This window comes from Populus trichocarpa, chromosome 8, assembly GCF_000002775.5.
Source record: "Populus trichocarpa isolate Nisqually-1 chromosome 8, P.trichocarpa_v4.1, whole genome shotgun sequence".
Taxonomy (NCBI): Eukaryota; Viridiplantae; Streptophyta; class Magnoliopsida; order Malpighiales; family Salicaceae; genus Populus; species Populus trichocarpa.
The window spans coordinates 1,038,385-1,059,496 of record NC_037292.2 but is presented as its reverse complement, the minus strand read 5'-3'; the positions used below and the strand labels follow the sequence as shown (position 1 = coordinate 1,059,496).

General features: G+C 35.5%; 4 protein-coding genes across 7 annotated transcripts; 3 read left to right on the top strand and 1 right to left on the bottom strand.

Moving 5' to 3' along the window:
• Positions 1 to 366: 366 nt before the first annotated feature.
• Positions 367 to 16,051, top strand: LOC18101305 (uncharacterized). 4 transcript variants are annotated; one of them, XM_052454799.1, is made up of 5 exons: positions 367 to 482; positions 14,390 to 14,577; positions 14,699 to 14,910; positions 15,110 to 15,374; positions 15,622 to 16,051. In XM_052454799.1, the coding sequence occupies exons 1-5, from the start codon at positions 410 to 412 to the stop codon at positions 15,916 to 15,918; spliced, it is 1,035 nt and encodes a 344-aa protein (XP_052310759.1). In that variant the 5' UTR covers positions 367 to 409; the 3' UTR covers positions 15,919 to 16,051. The 4 variants fall into 4 exon arrangements, with proteins under 4 accessions (XP_052310759.1, XP_052310761.1, XP_052310760.1 ...); XM_052454801.1 differs by lacking the exon at positions 367 to 482 and adding an exon at positions 5,126 to 5,275 and having other exon boundaries at positions 14,316 to 14,577; XM_052454800.1 differs by lacking the exon at positions 367 to 482 and adding an exon at positions 5,176 to 5,319 and having other exon boundaries at positions 14,316 to 14,577.
• On the top strand, positions 5,845 to 7,563 carry LOC7486912 (uncharacterized). The gene is made up of 4 exons (XM_002311912.4): positions 5,845 to 6,105; positions 6,228 to 6,439; positions 6,614 to 6,878; positions 7,126 to 7,563. The coding sequence occupies exons 1-4, from the start codon at positions 5,845 to 5,847 to the stop codon at positions 7,420 to 7,422; spliced, it is 1,035 nt and encodes a 344-aa protein (XP_002311948.3). The 3' UTR covers positions 7,423 to 7,563.
• Positions 7,846 to 12,734, bottom strand: LOC7490899 (diphosphomevalonate decarboxylase MVD2, peroxisomal). The gene is made up of 11 exons (XM_024607382.2): positions 12,326 to 12,734; positions 11,452 to 11,650; positions 10,754 to 10,817; positions 10,205 to 10,268; positions 10,023 to 10,103; positions 9,859 to 9,945; positions 9,400 to 9,557; positions 9,227 to 9,275; positions 8,542 to 8,666; positions 8,176 to 8,397; positions 7,846 to 8,091 (listed from the first exon to the last, which is right to left on the bottom strand). Exons 1-10 carry the CDS (start codon positions 12,533 to 12,535, stop codon positions 8,184 to 8,186), a joined length of 1,251 nt encoding a protein of 416 aa, XP_024463150.1. The 5' UTR covers positions 12,536 to 12,734; the 3' UTR covers positions 7,846 to 8,091; positions 8,176 to 8,183.
• A 3,009-nt stretch (positions 16,052 to 19,060) lies between the features above and the next one.
• Positions 19,061 to 20,951, top strand: LOC7486911 (protein trichome birefringence-like 36). The gene is made up of 5 exons (XM_002311911.3): positions 19,061 to 19,487; positions 19,598 to 19,769; positions 19,891 to 20,072; positions 20,198 to 20,356; positions 20,447 to 20,951. The coding sequence occupies exons 1-5, from the start codon at positions 19,144 to 19,146 to the stop codon at positions 20,742 to 20,744; spliced, it is 1,155 nt and encodes a 384-aa protein (XP_002311947.1). The 5' UTR covers positions 19,061 to 19,143; the 3' UTR covers positions 20,745 to 20,951.
• Positions 20,952 to 21,112: the final 161 nt, after the last annotated feature.

Sequence of the window (21,112 nt, the reverse complement as noted above, 5' to 3'; positions counted from 1 at the left end):
TTTGACTTTATAACTGTCCATTCTAGGGAGTGTATTATGACTGTTCATTTCAGTCTCTTACAGGTTCTCGTGTTCTTGTTTTTCATAATTTAGTACAATTTATGTCTGACTCTAAAGTTTGTTCATTTCTCTGTGTGGAGTTTATGCACCTTATTTTGTTAAAAAACTAGTAGCAAGAGAATCCAATAATTTTTTTTCTTGTTATTTTGATCTTTGCAATGTTTATGATTGCTTTTTGAGAATTTGATATAATGTAAAACAAATTTTTTTAGCTTAATTCGTTAGATATTCTTATGTATGATATGATAAAAATTAAATTAATCTGGTTATTGTCAGTATCAAGTGATATGATAAAAATTTCTCCAATTTTAGAGTACAGTTTGTGAAAAAATTCTCATTTTTCCTAGGGATGATCAAGGAGATTACGGTGGTTTTGTGTCTGGGGTTGGCTGTATGGGCATATCAGGCCACCCAACCTCCACCTCCAAAGATTTATGGTGGCCCTCCTATTACAGCGTCAAGAGAAAAACTGAGGGATGGGAGGCATTTAGCCTACAAGGAGCATGGTGTTTCTAGCGAATCTGCCAACTATAAGATCATCATTGTTCATGGTTTCGCCTCCACGAAACATGATACAATGTTTCTAACGAACATGATTCCAGTACATCATTTCTATATCTATCTTCTTATTTGGCTGCTTGTTTTTCCCTCCTGATTTTATGTTATGATTTTCAGGAGGTTGTTGAGGATTTAGGGTTGCACCTTTTGTCCTTCGAAGTATAATTTGGTATATACGTGTTTGAAGTATAATTTCCAATCTTATTGAATTCTAGTACTGCAAATCTGCTAGTGATTTGTGTGTGATATGGACCATCAGGCGACTTTTTTCTGCATTGCCCCCATATTGTTTGTTTCTAGTCAGTGGCTGATGATGCTCGCAGGCTAGCAGGAGCAACACTACCTTTTCCTGTTGTCAACTAATGGTGGCCAGGCTTGCTGGCCAACTTATCAACAGAAGCCGACTACCGACAGATACCACAGGAACAATGGGCCTGACGTGTTGCTCACCGTACTCCATGGCTCACCTACCGGTGAAACACTCAGAAATTGTTTCCTGCTTCAGCCGTTATCGCCAGGAAACCTGAAATTTTCTCCCCCCGGGATTTAGAAATCACTTCCAATATAAGTTCCAGATGAAACAGAAACCAGGGTACTTCCATCTTCCTATTATTCTCTGTATTTTTGCATTATAGTACAAGGAGTGGATATTCTACTACCAGAATTTATGAATTTGTACCCCTCTATTTTGCAGCCACGACCAACACTACAAGGAGAATTGGAGTCCTTGCATAGAGACTTGATTGTTGGATCTGGGAAGCGGGACATGAGGTTCCTGGGGCTGGACATGCATTCACCGCTATTCCAGGGACACTCAAAGAAATTCTAAAGGTTTCTTTTCTGGGAAAGGAGTAACCATATGATTTTTTGCTGTGTGTAATGTAACAGCATTCCATTGTTAATGATCTCGAACATGTTGTTTTTGTCTTTGTATTGTACAAGCTATGTGTCTGTCTGTAGCAGAGACCTAGGATTGTTGCAATAAGATTGTATTCATCTATCTTAATTCCAAAATCAAAACTTACTCATTTTCTCATGATCCATTTGATCACAAATGCACCAAACAAACTGTGAAAAGCAGAGTTCTGCCAGAGCTTTGGCTATAAAACAGAAATATAAAACACTGCCAGAATGCTTATGAAAAACATGCTTCCAAATTTTAAAGGTTCACTGCAGCAATAATTTCCTGATTAACAGTTCCATCAAAAGTGTCCATTGATGATGAGAATGTGAAGCCAGTCAGCTGTTGAATACCTAACCCCACTGTATGAACAGCATAGTAGCACACCCTGTAAGCTTCAGAAAACAGAGAAAACTGCCATGCATTGTTTGAGCCACTTTGGAGTACTTCGTCGAGGAATGTCAGGCCTCTGGCAAACATCAAGTTCAAAAACAAACAAACATAACAGGCAAAGCAAGATTTGGAAACAGCTTAGAAACTATTCAAGGCTAACATGACAGTAGATATCCCTGATTCTATTCTTAAACCTCTAACATGTAGCCATTAGATTGGATTATGACACTAGTTTTAATCAGATTCTCAAAGTTTGACAGCAAGCTCGAAATCATCCCAATTCTGTAATTGTCGGTAATTACAGCTTGTAGAATTTCTCATCGTTAATTTAGTGCCTTGTCAAGAATCATGATGAACATGACATTATGGCATCTTCCAAGCCTGTAATTGGTCAAGATTTCTTTTTTATTTGTTATGTTAATGTTACCACTTGACTTCATGGACATTTAAAAATCAATTAATCAAGTACGATTCCTCAAAAAATACATACAGATGATTAATCAACGGTTTAAACACAATTGAGAATGGTATATTCAAAACAAATTTACTCAGATTCATCATTTCTTAAGAAATTGAAAGGATTACCAATTGTACGGTCCTCCCCTTTTATTTATTTATTTATTTATGTCCAGTTAAATTTTCTTTTGAACTGTCAAATGAAATTATAGGTCTCATCATCAATAATGTAGAAAAACTGAAAGAATTTGAAGATATTTACAAGGTTGCTTATTTATTTATTTAAGTCCAGTTATTTATTTATGCTATATTTCTTTGTTTGAGAAAAAGAAGATGCTTACAAGGTTGCTTTCTCGCATTTCTGGACAAACATTATTGATTGTTCTATTCATGAAGCGCTTCAATAATCTAGCTGATCCATCAATCTTAGGTGAAAACAGCGACCGGGCAACGACTGAATGTTATCCTGTTATCTACCACATTGAGAATTTGACTCCCTGGTGTGCATCATAGCAGTTGATTGTACTATACAACGTCGGAAACAACTCAGCAACTGACCAGATCAATCATCTTTTATTAAAAGGGCATTGTTTTGTTCTTTTAAAAAAGATTCTGTGGTATCTAATTAGATCAACAGAATCATTAAAAATCTAACTAAATCAATTGAATTTCATTAAATTAATGTTTTATTTTAACTTAAGCTCTTGTCGCAGGTTTCTTGATTCAATTTGCCGGGTTGAGTTTAACAACTAATAACTATTCATCTTGGTATCTTCCAGTTTCGCATGTTCTTGTTCTTCATAATCTAGTACAATTTATGTCAAGACTCTAAAGTTTATTTATATTGAATTTATCTGTGTGTGTGGAGTTTGTGCACCTTCTTTTGTTAAACAATTAGTAGAAAGAGAATCCAGTATTTTATTTTCTTGTTATTTAGATCTTCGCAATGTTCATGCTTGCTTTAGTATCAGCTAAAAACGATAATGAGGCTGATATTATTATTTCAGTTTTTTCTATTTAAGAACATAAGAACTACATGAACCAGCACTATGGACATCTCAATTTGAAAAGAACAACCAATTGAAAGGTCCCCCCTTTTTCTGTTCTTGGATGACAAAATTTATAAATTACTTACTTCGAGAAGAAATGGAAAAAACCAATGCGAATAATCATTTTAGGGATGAAAATGCTGTTTTCCCTTAATTTTTCTAAAGCTGCTTGTAAAAGAACCCTGCGATGCGCGCATCATTACAACGTTTTCTTTCCTCTCCACGACCATTGTTTCAATTTAAAATTTAAAATTTTTAAAAAATATCTTCAAAAATAATTTTATTTTATGAACTCTCTTTCTTTCAAGTATAAACTAGATGTCATGCCCGCGCGATGCTGCGGGTTTATGGCATGCTTGTGTATTGTCGTGGGTTTGTAGAAAAAATAAAAAACATTATATGGAGAAAAACTGTTGCAATTCACAATATTTTCAAGAAAAAAACTACAAAGCTAAATTCTTAACCAGCTTAATATTTTAAAAAATAAAATCAACAAAGAAAATTTTAGAAACAATCATAAAAAAAACAAAAGGAAAAAAAAATCATACAGGGAAACACTATAGCAATCTATAGTGTTTCATGAGGAAACATATAGTTGTAATTTTCAACCAGCTTAATATTAAAAATAATAAAATCGATAAAGATAATTTTAAAAAAAATCATAAAAAAAATCATGTGGGAAAACACTGTAGCAATCCATAGTGTTTTAAAGAAAAAAACTACGAAGCTAAATTCTTAACTAGCTCAATATAGAAAAAAAAATCGACAAAGACAATTCTGGAAAAAAATCATAAAAAAAGAAAAAAAAACATGTGGAGAAACACTATAACAATCCACAATATTTTAAAGAAAAAAACTACAAAGCTAAATTATCAACTAGCTCCATATTAAAAAAAATAAAATCAACAAAAACAATTCTGAAAAAAAAAACACAAAAAAAATAAAAAAAGAAGAAGACAATTTTGGAAAAAAAACGAGCAAAAACAAAATGGAAAGAAATGGAAAGAAAAACATGTGAAGAAAGTTAAAGCTAAATTCTCAACCAGCTCAATATTAAAAAGAAATTCGACAAAGATAATTTTTTAAAAAAATATGGGGAAACACTGTAGCAAAACAAAAACCATGTGGGGAAACATTGTAACAATTCACAGTGTTTTAAAGAAGAAATCTACGAAGCAAAATTCTCAATCAGCTCAATATAAAAAAAATAAAATCGATAAAGACCATTTGGGAAAAAAAAAAGAAAAAAACCATAAAAAAAACCATGTAATGAAATATTGTAGCAATCCATAATGTTTTAAAGAAAAAAATTGCATTACTAAATTCTCAACCAGTTTAATATTAAAAAAAAATCATAGTTTGAAAAAAATAAAAAAACAAAAGAAAAAAACAACCTTAGGAAAAAAAAGAAAAAAAAAACATGCAAAACCCAAAGAAATAGGGGGGGATAAAAAAAATATGGGGAAAAAAAAGGAAAATAAACAAAAAAAAGAAAGACAAAATAAAAAAAACAAAAATAAATAAAAAAACAACAAAAATAAAAAAACCAAAATAAAAAAAAATACATAAAAAAACTACAGTACATTTCCCTCGTGTTTTAGAGTATTTGTTAATGGATCCATTATTGAGTGTCACGTGAACATTTATTGAATTTTGTAACATATAATATGAGAATCAGATGTTTGTACTTCAGTCTGGCTGACGAGTATCTTGTGTCACCATTTCCGACACCTTGCCCTTTATCATTACCCCCCACGTTGAGAATTTGACTAAAACAAGTCGTGGGAGTCGGCAAGAAACTCCTACCTGCTTCAAAATAAACTGCTAAGTAACTTTTCACCGTAGTTTCTTGTTGCAGGTTCTCTTTCTCACAGACACCAAAGTTACTGGGTTGTTTCTCAGGTTCTTGTTATGCCTAAATCTGAAGTTTATTGATGTTTTTTTTTCACGCTCACAAGCATGAAGTAATGGAAATGTTTACTCTCACAAGTTTATAAGAAGTAGGAAGAGACTCAATTATTTTCGCTATTTTCTTTTAGAGGTTTGATCTTTGCAGTGCTTGCTTGCTTTATTTTCTGCTAAAAAAAAAGATAATATGATTCCAAGTTGAGTATGAACATTTCTTAATTACCTTTTGATGCGGGATATATTTCTCATCAATCTATGAAGAGTCTTTCATGATCACTGCTAGTGTTGTTTTAGACCTGCTTTTCTCTGTGTTTAATTCGGTGTTTGTAAATGTTGATAGCCTGTTGAGTTAAACGGAATTGTGGTGGATTTGGGATAATGTAAAACCAAGATTTTGGCCACGTTAGAGAGTAATCTGTAACAGTGAATTTAATCTGGGTGTTGTCAGTATCGAGTAAGATGATAATTTTCTCCAATTTTATAGCACAAATTGTGAAAAAATTCTCATTTCTCCTAGGGATGATCAAGGAGATTACAGTGGTCTTGTGTCTGGGGTTCGCTGTATGGGCATATCAGGCCGCCCACCCTCCACCTCCGAAGCTCTGTGGTGCCCCAGGTGGTCCTCCCGTTACAGCACCTAGAATAAAGCTGAGAGATGGGAGGCATCTATCCTACAAGGAGAATGGTTTTCCTAGAGAAAAGGCCAAAGCTAAGATCATACTTGTTCATGGCTTTGCCTGTACGAAACATGACATAATGAGTCTGACAGACCTTGTTCCGGTACTTTATTTCTAAATCTATGTTATCTTGTAACTCTTAAAAGGTTTCATTAGTCGAGAGGCTGTATTTGTTGATATGGAGATATTGCACCTTTTCCCCTCATTTTATGTTATGATTTTCAGCATGTTGTTGAGGAGCTTGGGTTGTACTTTGTGTCCTTTGACCGGCCGGGTTATGGAGAAAGTGATCCAGATCCAAAGCGAACTCCGAAAAGTATAGCTTTAGATATAGAGGAGCTTGCTGATCACTTAGAACTAGGATCCAAGTTTTATGTGATGGGGTTCTCCATGGGAGGCCAAGTGGTTTGGGGCTGCCTCAAGTACATACCTCATAGGTGAGGCTGTTTTGCTGGCGACTCTGATAAATTTGCTACCTAGAGGATCTTCTGAAACTTTCAGAATTTGTTGTGAATTCAAGTAAAAGGAAATAAAGTTCTTAATTGTATTTGATTATCATGAATTTGGTGTTATTGTTTGTTTCAAGTCGAGTGCTATCTTGGTGCTTACAGGCTCGCAGGAGCAACACTAATTGCTCCTGTTGTCAACTATTGGTGGCCTGGCTTTCCTGCCAACTTATCGACAGAAGCCTACTACCGGCAGATACCACAGGAACAATGGATGTTAAGCGTTGCTCACCATGCTCCGTGGCTCACCTACTGGTGGAACACTCAGAAATTGTTTCCTGCATCGGCTGTTATCGCCAGGAAGCCTGAGATTTTCTCCCGCCAGGATTTAGAACTCGCCTCTATGGCTGCAGAGAAAAGCGAGGACAGGGTACGTCATTTTCCTAGTATTCTCTCTTTTTTGCATTGCAAGGAAATGAATCATAAACCATAAATATCTTAATAAATTGGAGGCAAAAAGATGTTGCAAGTGATAAAGTTATCATCTCATACATAATCTTGACGTATTCTTGAGAGGCTTCGTTTTTTTATCCATGTATGTATAGTAACTTGCCAGAATTTATAGCCTCCTAATCTTCCTGGTTGACTTGGAATTTGTACCCCCTCTTTTTATGCAGCCACCAGCAACGCCGCAAGGAGAATTTGAGTCCTTACATCGAGACTATAATGTTGGATTCGGGAAGTGGGAATTTGATCCCATGGAGCTTGAAAATCCTTTTCCTAACAATGAAGGCTCAATTCATCTATGGCAGGGTGATGAAGATGCAGTGGTGCCAGTTAGCTTGCAGCGATATATAGCCCAAGGAATTCCATGGATTAACTACCATGAATTGCCTGGTGCTGGACATCTATCCCTCGTTATCCCACAGAACTTCGAACAAATTGTAAAGGCTCCTTTTCCGGGAAAGGAGTAATCCTATTTGTTGTTGGGCTAGGTGTGGACAGTGTATCCTTGATGCTGTTCTTAATTGCAAACATCTTATGTCTTTGTGCTGTACAAGCTATGTCTGCCACGGAAATTTGGTCATGTTTCAATAAAATTACATTTTGCAACATTTCGTCAGTTTTAAAGCAGCATTTATCTGTTAGCATTGGCTGGTTAGCCTTTCCAGCAGAGAGTCCAATGATGAAGTGGTTTAACAAGCCCTTAAGCTGCGAATGTGAGGCAGATCAGCTTTTTTAATAACTGACGCCACAGTATAGAAATAAACAGCATGGTAGTATGCCCTGCAAGCTTCAGAAAACAGAGATTCACTGTCATAAATTTTTGGAGACTTTATGGAGATGGTGTCAAGGAATGTCAGCACACTGGCAAATATGAAGATCAAGAACAAACATGACAGGAAAACCAAGAATTTATTGATTGACAACATCTGGAATACAAAAATTTGGAAACAACATAAAAACTATTCAAGGCTAACAGCTGAGAGGAGCTTAGGAGCAATGGACAGATTATTAATTGTTGAGACGAAAACCTAAATAGACAGAAACAATAATAAATTACAGATACAAGGCAAGTGCAGCATTGACTACAACTTTGTTGGCAACAGTTGAGAGAATCACTTCACAGCAACCCTTGATTGCTGCAAACAATCATCACAAAAGGTTCACAGAGGCGTCCATATCTTAGCCAACAAAGTACAGAAGTCCAAGAAAAGTTAATGTACTCTTAAGTTCATTTAGGCAGCCCAGTTTCGGGATGGAGAAGGGCCTGGCTTTCATCGGAGAGCAAAGCAGGACCTCTACCAGGTTTCGTACAAATGAAATAACTAACATCTCCTTTGCATCTCTGGGCATCCTTAATTTCTGGAGGTGGTGGCAAAGCTTCCACATCCTTAATATCTTCAATCCCAGCATCTTTTAGTATAGACTTGTCACCTATAACATAACTGAAGGGAAAAGGAGTATGATAATCATAAAACTTATTGATGGGGTTGAACAAATGGTAGTCTCCTGAATATTGCACCAAAACCCTGCTAATATATTTTCCATTATTTAGTATATGGTGAGCTTAACACTGGAAGACAATATACCTGTTCAAATCAGCATCGGAACTTGGAGGGAAGCAGAAAAGCAGTTTCTGCATTAACTGGGTAGCAGCCTTTCTATTATGTGCAATTAGAACTGCATTTGGCCCAGCATCAAAGGTATAAGCCACCTGTCATTGAAATCTCACCATCAGTCAAACATTTTAATGCATTGGAACACATGACAATTAGCTGGTAGGAGTAGGAGAACTAGTTTTCGCTTCTTTTTTATTTTTATTTTTCACAAGGAAAATCTACAACAAAAGAAAGTGGCTGCAAGAATTACAACAACGTCACATTAAATGATCACGAATAGGTAAAAGAGCAGCACAAGCCACAAGAGAGAAGCAACTTCATATTTGATGTGATGAAGTGACACATTCTAAGTTACAAAACGCTAAACCAAATAAGTTATCTGATGGTATTTCAGCACCAGCAGGGAAATATATCTGTACTCAAGGAACCATGCAAGATCAGCTAATATTACAAAACATGTTTTGCAAAAAGAACAGATGAAACTAAATATTATAATTAGACCATATCTCAAGCTTGACTATCATCTATGACCAAATTTTTGAAAAATAACCATTTTAGCATCATCACATTCCATATAGAACTTGCTTCTAAGTTAAGCTCCTAGAATGTGAAGCACATTGACCCAAACAAAATAGCGAAAAACAAACAAACAAACCTGAGGCGTTCCTTCTGAGCAATTCCATTTTTCGACACAGCTGATTATCCTGATAAACAGTCACTGCATTAAAACTAATCTCTGTGGCTGGTGAATTAGCTCAACAGGAAAATAAATAAATAATTGATGAAGCTTAAATTCCCATGTCAGATGAAACAAGAAACTTTACTTGCCTGTGAGATGTATCGTTCATGTAGAATATTGGGGGGCATGTATCCAAACAGACTGCATGGAACTGATTGCTATCTGCACAGCTTAATTGTGCAAAAGATCCAAAATCACGATTCTTTATGGCTTCTTCCATTTGTTTAATGCGTTTTGGCACAACTTCCTATTTAATCCAGAACAAGGAGAAAAAAGTACCAAAAGTTCAAAAAAATTAATGTATTGATCAGAAGACAACTATTAAAGGAAAAGGAGGATAAAATTTCAAAGAAAATCAAAATCTGAACAGAGAAAAGGCAGTATAATCACAAATCATGGTTATCATCAAGAATAGATTCTGAATAGGACTTCAACTCCATTTACGTCTAGAAAGCTCAACTGCTAGGAGCACTTTTTTGCAATTGAAGAAAGACAACTGCTTAAGAAAAGAAGCTGCAAGAAATAGAATCGAGGGCATTGAAAAGCACCTTAGCCCTGTGTTGCAAAAGCAAGCTAGTTTCAACACTATCCCGCATTCCTGTGGTGCTACTTGTTTCTTTCTGTCGCGAACTTACCTGCAGGACAAATCATGACTTGGTTTACTAGAACAACAGGGCACAGAAAAAAATCAATCATAAGAAAAAACACATACCACAGCAATAATAATAACAAGTTCATCCCAGTGCTTTTCATCTACAAGTTGAACAGCTAGACTATCACTTCCATCCTCAGCCTTGACATATTAAAAAATAATGCATCACAATTAATTGCTCAAAATGGTACAGAGCAGTCTAATCAGAAGGCCCCATGAATGAACTTCAAAATCAAACTTACTTTTCCCATGATCCACTTCACAAATCCTCCAAATAAACTGCGGCAGGCACTGCCAGAACCTTGCCTAGAAAACAAAACTTACAAAAACTCAAGCATTCTAGAACCTTTCCAAGAAAAAATGCTTGTAAAATATCAAATGTTAATTGCAACCAGCGTGCTTGAATCACTCTTTTCTAAAAAACCTTGACAAATTGAATTTAATATGTAACTGAGCTATAAAACAAGTCAAGACAGATGTCAATAAAACATCTTCTCGATGACTTAAAGATATCATAGCAAATACTATGATTGATAGCAGCCAAGAATGAGCAATTAAATACCAGCAAAGATGAATTTAGCTGGAATTCAAAATTATAAATATTTGTTGCGGGTGACAACTGTCTGAGAATATAGCAGAATAGATGAACCATGTAAAAAGCAGCTACATCAGACATACAAGGAATAAGATGCTAGAAGAAAAAATGTGCCATGCCACTCAAAATTATTGGCATTAAGACAAACATCATAAAACCGAGCACTTAAAAATATGCGTGGGTTACAAAGGCATACCTTGCAATAGCAGAAAGCTCACTATTATCTTCTTTTGCATTCATCAGCTTTGCAAGGGCAAAAACTGCACAAAAACATAGAACCAGATGATGTCACGCTTAATAAATTCTTCCAGTCATATACAAGATTGCAAATGGTAATAGAGCGCTGCAGATGTAAAGCAGTAAAAACAATAAAAGGGCTCCTCGAAGTTGAATACTGGTCCATTTATAGGAAGCGTGCCTCTAGCTTGGTGCGTTTTTATATATGAGCTTCTATACAAATACGTGAATGCATCAGTGATTATAATCCAGGATATACAAGATGCCTCGAAGCTAGTACACATACTCATGAAAATTATATGCCAAGTTGGTCAATTTCAACATGGACCCCATAACCTTATGGAGTAAGTTTTATCGTCACAGTTTCAAAGAAAGCGATTAATGAATAATCATTCTACATATTGAGTTCCATTCATGATAAAGCTAGACAAGAGGGGTCAAATAAAGTTAGGAATTAAGCGAGAATTGCATCTGGTTTCCTATAAACTATGAAGCCCAGATTGTTCATTCACAGTGATTTCTCGGAAATGATTAGTCCAGATCAACCATTCAAAAAAGGAAATAGAAATATTTAAAAAATATACGCCTATTAACCATAAAAAAGAAGAAGAAGAAGGAATGAGTATAGCAAGGAAAATTCAAGAAAAATATGTTTACCAAGACAAGCAAAGCCAGCTGCAGAGGAAGCCAGTCCAGCGGCAGTAGGGAAATTGTTATATGAAGCAACATGCAAGTGCAGTTTCTCCCAATCCTTCTTTGCAATCTTGATACCCTTCTCCTTATCCTCAACTGCACAAGCTCGGGCACGAATTTCCCTTAAACAATTTTGGTACCTGCCTCCAGAAAGGGAAATCTCCTACACTAACCAGCAAAAACCAAAAGTGCCATGAGTCAGCGTGAAGGCAGAAGATTTCAATATGAATTCGACAACCATTTACATTTTGCTTAACTACGAAGAACCTAAACTAGCAAATTGTTTCATTTACAAGGCCATTGAGAATGCAAGTAAATTCTATCCAATCGAGACCCATGTCCTTCCTTTCAAGATCAACTATTTTATCTGGTCTCAAACAATTTCTTTCCTTTCCCCGCATTTGCTCAACAACTGAATGGGATGCAACAAAAAAACACATCAAAGTTTTCCCTGATGACAAACCATACAAGATTCTCATCACAGCAAGGTAGCCCTTTTCCTCCCTTGAACCCGTCATCCTTGGTATAATTACATGCACGATTCTACGTCACTTCAACAATGCTAACAAGTAACAAATGAACTTACAGCTAGCTGACATGCAATTCTAAAAGCTGTTTTCATGGACAGGCTTCAAAATAAAGAAATTTTCTACTATGTTGACCCCATCCTAAATGAATTGCCAAGAAGCAAAGAAATTAAACCAACTCTGATGGTAAGGCTTAATCCCTCACCCGCAAAAATTCACCACCCGAGTGCTTCATTAAATCCATTGAAACCCCATTTCAAGAACTTTCTCGGCAACCAAATTGAAACAGAAAAATGAGAAAAGGACTCTACCTTTCCATTGAGCCACATCCGATCCTGGTCAAAACTAGGACTCACAGCAACAGTTGTGGTGGTGCAAAGATGAGCCGGATCAAGAGTGACACTTATGCTATCATTAACAGGCAAAATCAAGGTCTCATCTCGCTTGCCCCAGTACTTTATCACAGCTATATTCGTTGGTGTCTGTGCAGTCACCATCCTCACCCATGTTTTCTCTGCCATTGATGATAATAGTAATCCTCAAAAAGCTTCAAACTTTACAGAAGAAAGTGTGTCAGATCAAGGATCTGAAAATCTGAATATGGTTTCTTGTTAGCTAGAGAGGAGAGGGGGAGTATGGAATATAAATAGGAGAAGAGTCAGTGAAGGACAAAAAATGGTGTCTCCTCGGCTTTTGTTCATGTTTGGACTTTTTGGGTTGCATTATTTTCCCTTTAGTACTTGTTTTTATTTCATTTTTTCATTAAATTTTGAGGCTGGATCTTAGGTTATCAACTTGTCATTATGAAAGACTGCGGCTTTGAAGTCTGATATTCCAGTAATAATTATTTTTAAAAAATATTTTTTATTTAAAGATATATTAAAATAATATATTTTTAAAATTTTTAAAATTATTTTTAATATTAGCATATTAAAATAATATAAAAATAAATAAAAATTGAAATAAATAAAAATATTAAAAAAATATTAAAAAAAACACTTATGAAACACAATAATAAATAAACCCTTAATTTTTCATGTCAAAACTATATATGATTTAGTAATTATATTTATTAAACTCGGTCAGAGTTGATTTTAGACTCGGCCATCTCTAGGTGTTTTAAAAAGGTAAATTTAGAGTTTACGTAACAAATAAATTTGTAATTTAGTTAAAATTTGGTTTAATTTTTTTTAAAAAAATAATATAATTTTAATTTTTAAAAATATTTTAAAATAATATTATTTTAAAATTATCAAATCAACTAAAAGGCTAAATTCTTGAATATATCATGCTATTATAGGAAATGCAAGAAAATATAAATTTGATTGTCATGAAAACTGTAGGAGAAAATTATTTATTGTCGAATAAGAAAATAAAGCGAGGTGTTTGGCTTGCTACGATAGGTTCTACTCTACTATTTGTTATTTTCAGGTGTAGCACAGTAAGGTTTGGCTTGCTACGATAGATTCTACTCTACTATTTGTTATTTTGAGGTGTGGCGCAGTAAGGTTTTGTAAGGTGGGGAGTTAATATCATGCGTTAAAAACGACGTTAAACAGTCCATATTTTAGTATAAAGTTGGTTGATTTCATCGATTGACCTGTTTGCAAAACATAAATAAATTCATAAAATTAGGCATCCAAATGGGACCCCAATGCCATGCACTTTCGATTATAATAATGGTGGGTTCTTCAAAACAAACTGCCAAGTAACTTTTCACCGTAGTTTCTTCTTGCAGGTTCTCTCTGTCAGAGACACCAAAGTTACTGGGTTGTTTCTCAGGTTCTTGTTATGTCTAAATCTGAAGTTTATTGATGTTTTTTTTCACGCTCACAAGCATGAAGTAATGGAAATGTTTACTCTCACAAGTTTATAAGAATTAGGAAGAGACAATTATTTTCGCTAATTTCTTTTAGTGGTTTGATCTTTGCAGTGCTTGCTTGCTTTATTTTCTGCTAAAAAAAAAGATAATATGATTCCAAGTTGAGTATGAACATTTCTTAATTACCTTTTGATGCGGGATATATTTCTCATGAATCTATGAAGAGTCTTTATGATCACTGCTAGTGTTGTTTTAGACCTGCTTTTCTCTGTGTTTAATTCGGTGTTTGTAAATGTTGATAGCCTGTTGAGTGAAACGGAATTTTGGTGGATTTGGGATAATGTAAAACCAAGATTTTGGCCACGTTAGAGAGTAATCTGTAACAGTGAATTTAATCTGGGTGTTGTCAGTATCGAGTAAGATGATAATTTTCTCCAATTTTATAGCACAAATTGTGAAAAAATTCTCATTTCTCCTAGGGATGATCAAGGAGATTACAGTGGTCTTGTGTCTGGAGTTGGCTGTATGGCATATCAGGCCACCCACCCTCCACCTCCGAAGCTCTGTGGTGCCCCAGGTGGTCCTCCCGTTACAGCACCTAGAATAAAGCTGAGAGATGGGAGGCATCTGTCCTACAAGGAGCATGGTTTTCCTAGAGAAAAGGCCAAAGCTAAGATCATACTTGTTCATGGCTTTGCCACTACGAAACATGACATAATGAGTATGACAGACCTTGTTCCGGTACTTTATTTCTAAACCTATGTTATCTTGTAACTCTTAAAGGTTTCATTAGTCGAGAGGCTGTATTTGTTGATATGGAGATATTACACCTTTTCCCCTCATTTTATGTTATGATTTTCAGCATGTTGTTGAGGAGCTTGGGTTGTACTTTGTGTCCTTTGACCGGCCGGGTTATGGAGAAAGTGATCCAGATCCAAAGCGAACTCCGAAAAGTATAGCTTTAGATATAGAGGAGCTTGCTGATCACTTAGGACTAGGATCCAAGTTTTATGTGATGGGGTTCTCCATGGGAGGCCAAGTGGTTTGGGGCTGCCTCAAGTACATACCTCATAGGTGAGGCTGTTTTGCTTGCGACTCTGATAAATTTGCTACCTAGAAGATCTTCTGAAACTTTCAGAATTTGTTGTGAATTCGAGTAAAAGGAAATAAAGGATGCCATGCAAAACAGTTCCGATGTTCTTAATTGTATTTGATTATCATGAATTTGGTGTTATTGTTTGTTTCAAGTCGAGTGCTATCTTGGTGCTTACAGGCTCGCAGGAGCAACACTAATTGCTCCTGTTGTCAACTATTGGTGGCCTGGCTTTCCTGCCAACTTATCGACAGAAGCCTACTACCGGCAGATACCACAGGAACAATGGATGTTAAGCGTTGCTCACCATGCTCCGTGGCTCACCTACTGGTGGAACACTCAGAAATTGTTTCCTGCCTCGGCTGTTATCGCCAGGAAGCCTGAGATTTTCTCCCGCCAGGATTTAGAACTCGCCTCTATGGCTGCAGAGAAAAGCGAGGACAGGGTACGTCATTTTCCTAGTATTCTCTCTTTTTTGCATTGCAAGGAAATGAATCATAAACCATAAATATCTTAATAAATTGGAGGCAAAAAGATGTTGCAAGTGATAAAGTTATCATCTCATACATAATCTTGACGTATTCTTGAGAGGCTTCGTTTTTTTATCCATGTATGTATAGTAACTTGCCAGAATTTATAGCCTCCTAATCTTCCTGGTTGACTTGGAATTTGTACCCCCTCTTTTTATGCAGCCACCAGCAACGCCGCAAGGAGAATTTGAGTCCTTACATCGAGACTATAATGTTGGATTCGGGAAGTGGGAATTTGATCCCATGGAGCTTGAAAATCCTTTTCCTAACAATGAAGGCTCAATTCATCTATGGCAGGGTGATGAAGATGTACTGGTGCCAGTTAGCTTGCAGCGATATATAGCCCAAAGAATTCCATGGATTAACTACCATGAATTGCCTGGTGCTGGACATCTATTCCTCGCTATCCCACGGAACTTCGAACAAATTGTAAAGGCTCCTTTTCCGGGAAAGAAGTAATCCTATTTGTTGTTGGGTTAGGTGTGGACAGTGTATCCTTGATGCTGTTCTTAATTGCAAACATCTTATGTCTTTGTGCTGTACAAGCTATGTTTGCAAGACATAAATAAATTTGTAAAATTAGGCATCCAAATTGGACCCAAATGCCGTGCACTTTCGTCTAGGATTGTTAAATAAATAAATAATTCTTGCGCTTTTATAACCGACCATAACTTTAAAATTTATTTGATTTTCATTGCTTAAACTTGATTTTTTTTTTTGTTTTGAATTATGGTGAGAACTTGGATTTAAAAAGACATTTTAAAAAAAATTATAATTACAAAAATTATCCCAATGTCAAGCATGGATAGAGCTGTAAAGTTTAGTTTGGAAGGGCTAAATTAGAGAAGAAATTTTGGAGAGGGCTAAAATTTAAAATTTTCCATTTTTAAAGTTAAAAATCTAATTTATTGAAGGAGGGGGCTGAAAAACATTTACTTGCAAGAGCCCTTTTAATTTTGCCTCTAATGTCAAACACATACTTAGTAGCCCTCATTTGATAATGTGGTCCAAACAAAAGTTTATAAAAGCAATATTCAACATTCCTCACAAACACCTCTTTAATCACCAACCCTCACGTTATATTTGAATTTGTATCATATTAATATATATTAATCTTCTACTTATATATTATTTAATAAGTTTTTAGTTTTGATATGCAATAAAATAAAATGACATAGGCAAAATCATGTATTTTTTAAAAAACTTTTCTTTTTAAAAAATAAACTAAGTTTTAACCATGTTGAGTAATATCAACTCCCAACATAATTTAATTTGAAACCCAGCTTAAATTATATCTTAAATTGACGAGTTATTGGTACTAGACATAACAAGGTTTAATAATTTTATAAATATCAAAACTAATAAAGTGAACATCATGAAAATGTTTTTTTTTTTAATAAAAGAAACAAATGTCAACTTTTACTCAAAGAAATTGCAGTCAAGTGTTCGAAGGCAGAGTTATTCTAGCAAAGGAAGGAATTGGATGAAGTGAATAATTGCCCAGAGAAAGGCCCTTTGGTGCACAAATGACACATTTATTATTTTACCATGAACAGTCATTTCCAAACTCAAGAGTCTTCTATATCCACCGCTACATCATGCCCTAATCAAGTATCAAAGCAAACCATCTTTTCTAGTCAAACTACAGAAGCCTTTTTTATTTCTGATTTAATTATAAATTATTCTCTATAGTAGAACACCAAGCTTCCTGCAAACTGAGATGTTTTTTATTTAATTTTTTTTTATCAGTAGAAGATTTTATTTCCAAGTGTATGAACATCTTTGAATAAACAATATATAACATGAAACTTTTGCAGAGCTGGGCCGGATTCTGGGTGCGTTCCCTATAAAGGCCAAGTGAAAGGGCCACGTTGGTCCATGACCATGTTTAAAAAACCGGAGCCCAAATTAAAGACATTGAGAACCTTTTCTTAATCTCTTTGCTCAATTAGGTAGTCAGGCCCACATATAAGGCCCAAATTGAAGGCCCACAATCCCTGCCCATCTTGCATGTATATTTTTTTCCCTCCCACTGCTACTAGTTTTGAAAATCTAGGACACTCATTAGTGTTATAATTAGGTAGTCCGGCCCAAATAGAAGGCCCAAAATCCCTGCCCATCTTACATGTATATTTTTTTCCCCTCCCACTGCTACTAGTTTTGAAATTTTAGCACACTCATTAGTGTTATAGTTCATTTTAGAAGGCATTAGCGTATGATTTAGCATGTTAAAAAATGTTGAGGTTCAAACACCAAGTTTTATTAGACCTGCATGTTAATTATTTTTATTAAAATACTGTCAATTTATTTTATTTTATTTAAATTCTTGGAGTTGAGTTGGTTTAAATTACTAAAAATCCAATATTATCCATAGATGATTTTACTGTTTCAATATTTTCCATGTTTAACTTAAAGCTAGGCTAGATTAAGCTCTAGATTACTCCGTTTTCTAAATCAAATTGCCAGCCAAGTCAGATTTAATAGTTATGTTACTAAAAAAAAAATTCAAAATATGATAATAGTTGTTTTTTAAAGTATTTTTACTAAAAAAATACATTAAAATAATAATATTATTTATTTTTAAAAAATTACTTTTAATATACAATCCAAAAACATAAAAAAATAATCTTAAACAAAACAAATTTAAATTTTACTCAATTCTTGTTTTGAACAAAATACCAAACCGGGACTAAATAATTTGTGGATTACCTGGTGATTTTCTTATTTTCATTTTCTTTCATCGGAGGAGCAATGAATTGCTTAATTTCACCGTTATGTAAAACAAAGTTGAGTGGGAAGGTTAAAAGGTTAGGTAATGCTTTTTGACCTAAAAGAGAAGATGCAATTATTATGGTGTGGGTCTCCAGCACTTCAGCATGCTTGCATTTACTGCCTCCATAATATAGTATTGGAGTATATGATATGATAAATGCCTTTAATTAATCTTTTGACGTTGAGAAACACCACCAATTATGTGCATGCATGGCCTACACGCCCGCTTGTCACGGGGTACCCTACCCCATCTCACCTCTTCTTCCAACCACCAAAACGAAACCCTCCCAGTCTCTCAACTCATTTTCTCCATATTTTGGCTTTTGCTGTGGGGATAGCTATTGCTTTTACTTTGTTGTTGATTTTCATTTTTTTTCATATATATATATATATATATATATATATATATATATATATATATATATATATATATAATGAAACCAATTAAAAATCAACCTGAAACATCATGTGCTTGTTTCGTATTGTCTCTTGTGATAAAATCCAGTGTTGATGTTTGCCAACATATCATCATATATGCACATGGCGAGGCTCACCTCACCTTGGGACAAGCACTCCGAGGTGAACTGTTTTATCTTCAAAGTTCAGAGCTTTACCTTGATGATGTGAATTCAGTCCCTCTGATAGAGGTAAATGAGAACATTGAAAAGGAAATTCTCTCTTTCTCTTTTCTCTCCCTCTGCAAATTCTTAAAGGGAGAGCAGACATCACAATTACTAGAAGAGGTAGCAATGAGTAAAAGAACATTTGAAGGGGGCCACATCCCCGTAACTCATGCCTTAATGGAACATAACATAACCTACCATGTCAACTTTTTTTATAGCTTCCTCGACTCATAAAGGCTTCCTCGTCACTGGGGAGAGACACTTCACTTCTTGCTCCACTTTGGCTTCAATGGCTAGACCAAAGCCTGATCAGTTTCTTCTGGCTCTCTTGTTCTTCTTTATCAGTACCTCTCTATGTTTTTGTCATGGCATGCCATGGCAGGTTTTTCAAGAGGATGATGGCATGTCATGGCTCAATGAGGAGGACAATGAAGTTGACATAGTTCAAACTAGGCATGATCCATCAAGGAGCTGTAACTTTGAATCGGGCAAATGGGTTTATGACCAATCCTATCCTCTCTATGATTCTAACTGCCCCTATCTTAGTACTGCAGTCACTTGTCAAAAAAATGGAAGGCCTGATTCAGACTATGAGAAGTGGCGATGGCAACCTCATGGTTGCTCAATTCCAAGGTATATACCTGCACTTGAAGCTCTATGATACCCCAATCTATTTATTTTTCCTTTGGATATGCATAAAAACGCTTAAGTAATTGTTTGTGTACTTAATTTCTTTGATGCAGGTTCGATGCACTTAAGTTTCTTGGCAAAATGAGAAGGAAGAGAATAATGTTGGTAGGTGATTCTATCATGAGGAACCAATGGGAATCTCTTGTCTGCTTAGTACAAGGAGTAATTCCAACTGGGCATAAGAAGGTGACTTATAATGGCCCTTCCATGGCCTTCCATTCTTTGGTAAGTTGTATATTTACTTACTGTCCTTCCTATATTTTACTGTTCACTTGGGACCGAAGCTTCAACTTGGAAGTGATTTTTCTTGCAACAGCTTGATCTATAATTAAAATGTTGTTAACAGGATTTTGAGACATCAATAGAGTTTACTTGGGCTCCACTGCTTGTGGAATTGAAGAAAGAGGCTGGAAACAAGAGAATCTTGCATTTGGATTTGATAGAAGAGAATGCAAGATATTGGAGAAATGTTGATGTTCTGGTGTTTGATTCAGCTCACTGGTGGACTCACTCCGATCAATGGAGCTCGTAAGATAGATTATTCCCAATTTTCTCTGTCTTCTTTCATATTCTAAAATATGGCTTGTTGATTAATGCAATCCATCAGATAGTTTTTTCAGCAGCTTCATGGTCCTGATTTCATCAAATTTCAGGTGGGACTACTACATGGAGAAACAGACTCTCTTCCAAAGTATGAATCCGATGGTTGCTTATCAGAAAGGACTCACTACATGGGCAAGATGGATAGACTTAAATCTTGATCCTCGAAAAACCAGAGTCATTTTTAGAAGCATATCACCCAGGCATAACCGGTAGGTATCCAACATCATACAATTCTTAGTTCAAATGGTCATGTTCTTGTAATGTATAATGCCATTTGAATTGCCAATTATTTTTTTTAGGGAAAATGGTTGGAAATGCTATAACCAAAGGCAGCCTTTAGCATTTTCCAGTCACCAGCATGTCCCTGAATCCTTCGTAGTACTGAAAGAGGTGTTGAGAAAAATGAGTTTCCCTGTGTATTTGCAAGATATCACAGCTATGTCAGCTCTACGTAGAGACGGGCACCCTTCTGTCTATAGAAGGGCAATAAGCCAACAAGCGAGACAACACCCCAGCGGCTTTTCTTCTGACTGTAGCCATTGGTGCCTTCCTGGGGTACCTGATATCTGGAATGAGATGTTAAGTGCACTGCTGTAAGTTCAGAATATGTAAGAGCGTGTAGAATGAGTGTTCTGCTAAATTAATTAGGCTTTGTTTTGTCATCTTAGAATCTGTGATGACTAGGCAGTCATGGTTTGTGCTTTTGTTGCTGTATCATATTGATGTGAAATGGACAATGGTATGTTTGGCATGTGACTTGCAGTTACTGAGATAATAATCGCTTGGTTGATCTTCTTCTTGTCATTTTGATGTCAGCTTTTTCTGAAACCAATTGTCCTGAGTCTTCATGCAGTATCTATTGAACCAAATTGAAAGTTGGGATAGGGAGGTCAAATTCAAATCTAGGGTAGAGTAGGACGAGAACATTTTGAAGATGTGAGCTTGCAAACTGCCAGAACCTTCTA